The 9,805-nt window shown below is 33.2% G+C and overlaps 2 protein-coding genes across 7 annotated transcripts; both read left to right on the plus strand.

Annotated features, from left to right (window-relative positions):
* Nucleotides 1-358: 358 nt before the first annotated feature.
* On the plus strand, nucleotides 359-2,478 carry LOC136348568 (polycomb group RING finger protein 3-like). The gene is made up of 3 exons (XM_066299489.1): nucleotides 359-590; nucleotides 648-800; nucleotides 858-2,478. Exons 1-3 carry the CDS (start codon nucleotides 479-481, stop codon nucleotides 1,268-1,270), a joined length of 678 nt encoding a protein of 225 aa, XP_066155586.1. The 5' UTR covers nucleotides 359-478; the 3' UTR covers nucleotides 1,271-2,478.
* A 52-nt stretch (nucleotides 2,479-2,530) lies between these two features.
* On the plus strand, nucleotides 2,531-9,089 carry LOC136348478 (heat shock factor protein-like). 6 transcript variants are annotated; one of them, XM_066299323.1, is made up of 11 exons: nucleotides 2,531-2,832; nucleotides 2,908-3,008; nucleotides 3,697-3,801; nucleotides 3,890-4,035; nucleotides 5,992-6,198; nucleotides 6,258-6,503; nucleotides 6,576-6,611; nucleotides 6,744-6,905; nucleotides 6,956-7,245; nucleotides 8,007-8,136; nucleotides 8,197-9,089. In XM_066299323.1, the coding sequence occupies exons 3-11, from the start codon at nucleotides 3,771-3,773 to the stop codon at nucleotides 8,446-8,448; spliced, it is 1,500 nt and encodes a 499-aa protein (XP_066155420.1). In that variant the 5' UTR covers nucleotides 2,531-2,832; nucleotides 2,908-3,008; nucleotides 3,697-3,770; the 3' UTR covers nucleotides 8,449-9,089. The 6 variants fall into 6 exon arrangements, with proteins under 6 accessions (XP_066155420.1, XP_066155419.1, XP_066155415.1 ...); XM_066299322.1 differs by having other exon boundaries at nucleotides 2,908-3,003; nucleotides 3,693-3,801; XM_066299318.1 differs by lacking the exon at nucleotides 2,908-3,008 and having other exon boundaries at nucleotides 3,693-3,801.
* Nucleotides 9,090-9,805: the final 716 nt, after the last annotated feature.

A 9,805-nucleotide genomic window follows, 5' to 3' on the forward strand; every position in this document is an offset into this window, starting at 1 on the left:
CTTTTTTTGACAAAGAAGGAAAATAAACAAAATGCCATTGATGACATATGCAATCTGTCAAAAGTTTGTCATAACTCATAGCCCATATATTTACTTTCTCCAAATCTTGAAACGGAATGAATGAAAAGAAGGTTATATTGCAATGTTTTGTGTAGTTCACTTAAACTAAGAGTGCAACATCAATTAAAATTTTAAATTATAATTTTTATTTCAATCAACTTTGTTGCAAAGCTTCCCTAAATATATTGGCTTAAACATTGAAAAAGATTAAAAAATGGTTAGGAAAATGACGCTGCAATATTGCACCTTGTGTATCTTTATTCTTGCATTATTTTCATATCAGATTCCAGATGTCGCCGTCCGCTGTGTCAATCGATTTTGGCATATCCAAAATAAGGTTAGTAAATATTTTATTTTTTTTATTAACTCTTGGAAATTATTAGTATATATATACATTAATTATGTTTTTGTGGAAATTATGATAATGGAAAGGAAAATAAAGTTAAAGACGTTAAATAACCATATAAGTTGTAAGATTTGTAAGGGTTACTTAATAGATGCCACAACTGTGACAGAATGTTTACATACCTGTAAGTATTTGGGGTACCTGTGAAACTACTTTATTTGAGACGAAATCATTCTTTTAGTTTGCAAAAGTTGTTTAGTAAAGCATTTGGAAGAAAACAACACTTGTCCAACATGTAAAATAGTTATTCATCAGTCACATCCGTTGCAATATATTAGCTTTGATAGGACCATGCAGGATATTGTATATAAACTTGTGCCTGACATGCAAAAAAGTGAGTTATTCAAGTTTAGTCCAAGACACAATTCCCAATTAATTTGTTGTTGTACAGATGAGCTAGAGAGTGAAAAGCAGTTTTATAAAATTAGAAGACTTCCAAATCCAAAAGATATACCCCCTACAAGTGGAGATAATAATATGGAACATGAACTAGATCCTCATGCAGAATCTGACTATCATAGACAAGATGAACAAGTTAATGTATGTTTGGAATGCATTAGCTTCAGTCTGAAAACATTGAAGAGGCGTTTCATAAGATGTTCTGCTCAAGCAACAATACTGCATTTGAAGAAGTTTGTTGCTATGAAAGTGCTTAATGGAATGGATAAATACAAAGATATTGATATTCTCTGTAATGATGAGCTATTAGGAAAAGATCATACTCTTAAGTTTGTTTATGTTACACGTTGGAGATTTCAGAACCCACCTTTAACTTTACAGTATAGACCAAGGATTGATATATGAGATATACTTGGAGTGGTATGTGCAAAATATTTTTTTAATTTTGTTATGAGTACTTATGGTACATAGACTTAATGTAAGTTTCTTTAAGTTCCAAAATTTGCCATATTTCTACATGGTAAGACACATGTAAACTTCGGGTAAAAATACCATTAGTTTAATGATAAATATAGATATTAGTAGGTATCTCTAGTGCTGACATTGGTGAATTTTGGAATAAAGGATTTTTCATTTTGCAGTCTGTTTAGGAAAATAAGGACACTGTCAATTACAACATGTTCAGCTAATATAAAGGGTTTTTAGAAATAAAAATCTGTTAAATTGGCCCCTATCATTAAATCTGATTGATTTAAAAAATGATAGGGACCAATCAAAGCTTTTGAGATGGACGATAGGTTATAATCTTCCAGCCAACAGTTATGCTAAATCTGTTGTAATTTTGCAAATTCTGTGATATTTACTTTTGCACTTTTTACAGTTTTCAAAGATGTAATTTTATAAGTACATGATAACATTAATTTTTTTTTCTTTGGGAGAAAAGTTAATTTTCAAATATTAAGTGAAACAGAGTGATGAAAGTGTAAATACACAATTTAATCATTTTTCACTTTTAAGCTCAACAAGTTCAAATGAAGTCAATGCCATGGTCTAACCATTTCAAAATACTTAATGGTCACCAGTAAACAATAATACATCAAACTTAAAGCTCAAACTTCGATTTAAACATAACATATTAAGATTAGATATACAATCAAGTCTAAGTTTTTAATACCATCTAAGATTAATAGTTGGGATTAAAATCAAAAGGACAGGCTTAAATAAATCAAGCATTATGTGAAAATTGCGAAAATTTCGTTCTTAAAAGGTGAATGTATGTGCATAATTTTGAATTGATAATTTGAAAGAGCATTTGCTTTAAAAAGAATAGACAGATGTAAGTAAGGAGTTATTAAAAACATCTCCACATATTTTTCTAAGTATATTCTAATTCATAAATTAGTACTAGTAATAATCTACATTGTGATGTGACTTTGATTGTAATAGATATTTTTTTACGGTAATGAATTTTTATGTACTAGATATATGGTGTGGCATATTAATATCAGTTTTATTCTGAAGATTTAGAGGTACGTGAAAGGTATCGTCACTACGCGGTGATAGCAACGTTGCCGTGTGTCCAGTCTTAGGTATCAATAAAATATTTGTGTATACTTGATGACTTTTTGTCTTCCTTAATTTCCATCCATTCCAATGACAGATGACCGCCTTGTCTACTGGATGTCAAAGCAAATAAATTTGTATTGAAAATTTTCAATTTTCCAATAGGTAAAAATAAATAAAAGTTAGTTCAGAATTGAACAATTTAGGTGTATTTTCTATTCGTTTTATGTACGTTAAATTTAATCATTACGACTATAAAATACGACAAACGTGATTTGATCAAAGATCAAACTCGAGAAAATATGCACCCTTATCAAGAAGTTGCAAATATTCCAGGATTTTTAGGCAAATTATGGAAAATGGTCAACGATCCAAACACGGATCATCTGATCTGCTGGAACGAGGTAATTGCCAACATTCTGGCAAGATATTTAAAATACAAGTTGTTTCAATTGGCGATTTCATGCCCTTTTCCCCAGCAAACACCCTAAGGAAAGAATAGTTAAGAGCTATTTATCTTTAAGGCAGCACTGTGGAAAACTTGCATATCACGATATACGTAAACGAAAACTCTAGTTAAGTATGGAATGGACTTAGCAGTATTACATATTTTGACATTTTACGCCAGTTCCTTTTGACTATTATACTAAAGCATCATTTGAATTTGATCTCTATTTTATTTACATTAATTATTAGAAAACTGGACAATTTAGTATAAATTAAGAAAAAATCTGGCCTTAATATGGATGTGCCCATATGTAACACTCTGTTATACAAATTTTTGTTTGATGTAGTGAAGAAACGCAATGTCTTATTTTCAAATGACTTTTGTTTCAGGCAATAAAATATTGCAATCTTTGAAAGGCTGAAAGTAACAAAATCTGTTGAAAGGGAAAAGTTGTCATTTTATGGACTTTCAGTGTACTGTAAATCGGCATTAGGAAGTTGGTTTTGATTTCAGATTTTCATACACCCATCGCGAAACCTGTCTTAAAACTAATTAAGCAAGAGCTGGAGAAATGGGGAAAAATCAACAATTCCCCCTTTAATGAAAAAATGTGACTTAAAACAAGGCATAATTGCAACTAATCAGTTAACAGAATATTGATTCAATTATTCTCTGTTCTCCATATTTTTTTACATTTTTAAGCATTCTCAGTAACAAAATGATTAATAACAGTCCCTGTCTTGTATATCAAATCCAAACCTTGTTTAACAGTAAGTAATAAAAAATTTAATATTCTAATAAATATATATTCCACAGGCAGGGAATACATTCAGTATTCAGAATCAGACTCAATTTTGGTATGAATTGTTACCCCTGTATTATAAACACAACAATATGAGCAGTTTTGTGAGGCAACTAAATTTATGTAAGTGTGCTCTATATCCTTAAAATAGCTATTTAACAACATCTGAAGGTTTTTAAATTTGAAATGCAATTCATTTTATTACATTTAGATGGATTCCATAAGATTACTAACAACATACTTGGTAATCCAAGTGTGGTTTGTACCAGACCTGACAAGGATGACCAAACCTATCAATTTTATCATCCTTGTTTTCAAAAGGGAAAACCTGAAAAGCTGTGTGAAATTAAACGCAAGGTACTTGGTGTTTACAATTGTGGCCAACTAATTATAAACCACCCTTTCTGCATTTTCAATAATTATTATTTTTGTTATTCATATGCTAATTGTTATCAATCATTTTTGCTTCTTAAGGCTATAAGAGTCAGCATAAAGTTTCAAATCTGTATTTCTGTAATTAGTGGTATTATACTATGGATAGAAACAAAATGTCTGACAATGCTGTAGGTACGGTAATTCACCAATTTAGTCAATGTAGTCTTGTAAAAACAATTCAAATCACTTAAAATGTTCAAAAAACATGGCGTTTCATGCTTTAAACCATATAAAAATATTTCGTGCCGACGAGAATGTTTCATGACAAAAAAAATCTTCAAAAACTAGTAAGAATATTGACACCATGTGACAGAGAATGTTCAGAGAAAGCTCTTGTTATAACGTGCGATTTCTTCATCAACTATCAAATGGAAGATTAATGATTTTTAGTTAATTGGTCGATTTTCACGCAAGGAACCATTGTTACTGACAAATAATCGCTAACTTATGCTACTAGTAGCATATCTTACACTAGTAGGGAGAGGAACAACTATGATGACAAAGTTTTTAACGTTCTACCGGAGAATTCTTCTTGACAGATTTAAAAATACACTTGTACAGATCCTAGTGCAACATAACTTCTTTTAGAACTATATCGTGTTTTTTGTTTGTAATATAAAGGGTGGGACATTTATTTGTTTCTTATTGAAGTTTGAAAAATTGGCGAAGTTGAAATAATTGTTCCTTTATTCAATGAAGTATACTTTCCGATTATTTAGGAAAAATTATCTCAGTTAAATAACCGCCCGAAAGTCTTCGCCTTTTTTATGAAGTTTCTTATACCAGGCGCCGACGTCCATTTGCGTGTTTCTTTTTAAATTAATTTCTTAAACTGTGCAAGGAAATTCATGAAAATAGCTTGCTCGTGGATAGCCAAATCTATCAAAAAAATCGCCGTTAATGCCCAAAATGTGCGTGAAAACCGAAGAACCTGAAAAACTGTGGATTATAGTTCCTAAAATTCACACGTAATCATAGAGAAGCCAATATATCCGGAAATACTATCTGTTTGGAGTGAGAGTATCATTGGTCCGTAGTTCTTTGAAGATACGGTAAGTGGAGTGTGCTACAGAGGCATGGTAACTAATTTTTTTGGTCGCAATTAGTCGATTTGGACATGAATGAAATTTGTTTCCAGCGAGTTGAAGCAACGTGTCATACAAGCAGAGAAGTAATCGATATTTTGCATACCAATTTCGGTAACCGTGTGATTTATTGGTTTGGAAACATTAATTAGCCATTGCAGAGCTGCGATTTGGTTTCACTGGACTACTTTTTATGGCGACACGTTAAGGAGTTTTTTAGACCAATGGTCCTCAAACAATTAACGAATTTAAAGGAAACATGACTCGACTTTTTCGTGAAATAAAATCGTAAACTATCGAAAATGTACTGCAAATTTGGGTGACAAGAATGGGCTAGCGTCAAGCCAACCGTGGCGGGCGTTTAATTTAAATGGTTTTCCTTAAATAATCGAAGGATGTTTCTTATTGAATAAAGCAACAATTGTTTAAAAATATTCAATAATGTAGTTTTGATAGTAATCTCAAAAAGAAACCCATACAATGGCTCACCCTTTACATATATTATGTGCATGATTTGTGAATTACGTTTTAATGTTCAGAAATATTTTACTACGGCTATTCACCCTCTTGACGTGTGGAAATGTTTGTGGGCTTATGTATTTTGAATAAAGATTAATGAATTGAACTGAAGAATGAAAATGGAAAAATGTCAAACCTATTTATGATTTTAAATAATATTTAAAAACGATTTTTTTTCGGTGTAGATGTTTGTAATTACTTGGCCATAATTTCTACATAATATCTTAAAATTGTCTTTTCCGATATCATATGAAATGTGAAAAAAAATCATTAGGCAAAAATATCCAAACCTCATGAAGAACCAGGAGTTGTAAGCACAGATGATTTAACCAAAGTTTTGACGGATGTTAAACAGCTTCGAGGTAGGCAAACTAGTGTGGATTCTCAGTTATCAGCAATGAGGCAAGAAAATGCAGTTTTGTGGAGAGAACTGGCGATACTTCGCCAAAAGCATGTTAAACAGCAGCAGATCGTGAACAAGGTGATAGTTTAATTAAACTCGATAAACCTTGCATATGATCATAAACTCATTATTTACAGCTCATTCAGTTCTTGGCGACATTGGTAACACCTGCCACGACTCCAAGAGTGGGAGTAGGTGTTAAAAGATGCATGCCTTTGATGCTTCCTGAAACTCCTGTAAAAAAGAACAAGTCTAAAAAGAACAACCGTCAGCACAGCGAAAGTGGGCCAACAATTCATGAACTGGATACAGAATATGAACTTTCTCCTGAACAACTCTTAGAGGAAGCTTCGGTTATTGAAGGTGAAGAAGATATACCTTTGGTAAGTTTTAATCACTTTTCTACTTCATTTAGTTCGATAAAATTATATTAATTTGTTGTGGAAAACGTTAAGGATGCAGATGCGTCTGATTTGGGAATGAAAAATAAGGTACGAATTATATTTTTGTGATTGTATCATGTAGAATAGTTTTATTATCACGTTTGTGTTTTTCCGTTGGGTATACGTGCCTATGATCGTTTTTAAGACAACTATTTAATCTGCAAAAATGGGAAATTATAGATTGACAGCCCGGTTACACCTCGTTGTCAAATAAGCCAAGACACAGCCTGTCAAACTGCACCGTCACCAATTCCTGCCGCCATTCAGAATGATTTAATTACCGCAAAGCAGCAACCACTATTGACTAATAATTCAGATTTCTGGGACAAACCCGAATTTGTGGTTGGCAGTAATTCTGAGTCACTGGTCTTAAGTAAACACTTTTTTTTCAGAATATTGAAGATGCTATGGATGAAATGTCTGGAAATGAAGAGGAATTAATGAATACTCTGGAAAGGAATGTAAATCCTACTGAAAAAGTGTTTTTAAACCCGTACACCCGCGACACACTCATTGGAAGTCACATGAGTCCGCTGCCGTCTAATGTTGCCACGAATGTTTCCGGTGGAAGAAGTCACGGGAATGGTAGTAACATAAAGACAGGGAAATCAACCACAAGCGTCTCGACTCCTGCAGCAATGCAAGTGGCTAGAAAGCAACCATCTATTAAGATTTCAACAGGGTAATTTTATATGCCAATAAATCTTTCTATTTTTCAAAAAAATTTGCAATCAGTCAAGCTGAAACTCATTTAATAATTCACTTTAAGCTTTAAAGAATTTTGGGTGTATAATCTCAAAATTAATTGTTTTTAGACTTTATATTGCCATCATTGAACGTACTTGTTCACTTTCCCATCTTCAAGTTATAGTTTTGCGTTTACAGTTTCCCAATTGATGAATTTTAGTAATTTTAATCGTCTCAGTAGATAATATATAATTTTAAAGTTCTGAAGAAAAAAATGAATGTTGTAACAACACACAAGATGACCCGCACATTGTAAAGGTAGTTTCATGCCTACTGCTCTTGTCGCATTAATTGATGGCTAAATTTAAATAGTATTCGTTTTATCTGACGTGTCTGGCGTGAATGGATGGGGGCGTTGAATTTCAGTGACCCTGTACACGATGGTCCAAATTCGAGGCTCAGCGTAATTTCGAGAACCCTAAAAGGTACGATGCAGATTCGGTTTGAATAGGCGAAAAGTACATATTTGAATACTTATAAATATTTCAGTTTGCGATTTTCCTAGTTATTCGTTTCGGTTTCGAGTTTGTTTTCGAGATAGTTGAATTTGGGACACCCTGTACATACTTACCGCTACAAATCGCAAATATAGATTAGGCGTTTTTAGGCAGAAAAGCTTGAATTTTTATTGGTGCTCGTTATAGCTTTAATTTTCACAACAACCGACGTATTATTAATGTAAGCTCATGACGTTAGTACATTGGGTACTAATAATTATTTCAGAAACGACTTGGACCTGCATGTAGACAGTACTAAAAATGAACTAGAGCAACTGAAAGATATCCTCAACGGCTGCAATAACTTCGATGCAAATACCTTACTTGGGGTATAATTAATTATAAATTGATTTAATTGGCCCCCAGACATTATCATTGTGACTTTTTAGTTATTTTCCGAAAACGACACGTTCAATGATGCTGCATTTCCCTCTAAGTCGCATACCGCAATAGAAGGCGCTGCAGAGAATCAAGATGATCCTCCCGTGATAGATTTTACCGAGCTGCTAGATGATGATTTGTGTATCGACGGAACGAACCTAACCACCGATCCTGCACCCCCGCCTGATCAAGCTTCTAGTAGTTTGAACACTCCTGTTAAAGTTTTGAAAAATGAGCCTTTGTTTCCTCGTAAGTCATAATCTATACGTTAAGCTCAAGTCAAATACAGTGATCATTAAAAGAAGTTACGCAGGCGTTGGAGTATCATTTGCTGTCTGTTTCGTCAATCACATATTTGATTGCAAATGGCAAATGGCTTACTCGACGTCCGACGTTTACAGTTTATCGCCTACAGCGTGTTTTTTTTTTAATTATCACCATATGGAATAACAATATTTTTATATAATATATTCACACATTTGAAAGGTGATCGGGTAAACGTTGCAGATTTCAAGGAAATAGGTACATATGTGATATTTAAATTTTTGGTGCCTTATCGATATTTCTCTTGTCAAGCCAAATAGATTATGTGTTTTCATTTGTCAATGTAAGAGAGAACTAACACAAATCAATTCGCGAAAGTATTAATTTTACCTGCAAGTAACCGTTTTTCTAGAGGCGACAAATTTGTGTTAGTGCAGAGATTCCTTTACCTGATCACTGTTGATAGTTGTAAAATAGATTTATAATTTTTCTGTAGGAATTGTATTTATGTGTATACCAACAAAAATGCTCTAAACTTATTCGAGCAACACCTTTCACGTTTTTTTGTTTGAAAATTTTTACGAACCGTCATGTGATAGAACGTAATTGTTGTAATATAAAGCCGAGTACTCTTCAATATATTGAGTTTTTTTCCTGTAGTCAAAATAGTTCACGGTTTCGTTTTGATCGTTGATAGTCCAAGCACGTGCGAATTCAAAGTGGATTTTTATTGTAGTAAGCGCGACGAATCATTGTGCCGACAATTTTCACCGCATCGTTATTGCTTTTTGTATTCCGTATCCTTGGTTTAGATCAAAAGCGCATACATATACACGCATCATCGATCCTCTCATACATGATATTTTAAGAACCCTAGCAGAAATAGGCACCTTCCAATTCTTTCCTATTTTTTGCGAATATAACATTAGCCTGTCTAAGGTGAAAGTGATTTTTGCGAGTGATGGCAAAAGTGTACTGGAGATGACAATCTAGCCTAACATCTCGAATGTAGGATCTATCGAAATCGTCTGAATTGAGAAACATGGCAATTCAACGAATATCTGTTTCCGTCGCACAAGCGCTTTTGGCCGAACGACCCCATTCATCAAGTCAAGTCACTACAGTGTTTCCAGACAAGTGCCGAGTTTCCTATCGACCCCTCTTCATCTGGTTGAGCGAGAATCGGCGGAGTGAATCACTAATTATTTTGGTTACATTTGCCTTTGTTAGATGTTACGTTCGCTCTTATAGGAAATATATGTGTATACCAATCGAATAGTGTTTTTTTTTTAGTTTTTCTAGTCCTCCTAAGTTTCCTTTCCGTTTTAACTCCACGGAATCCGCATAATTTAA

This window comes from Euwallacea fornicatus, chromosome 33 (assembly GCF_040115645.1).
Source record: "Euwallacea fornicatus isolate EFF26 chromosome 33, ASM4011564v1, whole genome shotgun sequence".
NCBI classification, from domain to species: domain Eukaryota; kingdom Metazoa; phylum Arthropoda; class Insecta; order Coleoptera; family Curculionidae; genus Euwallacea; species Euwallacea fornicatus.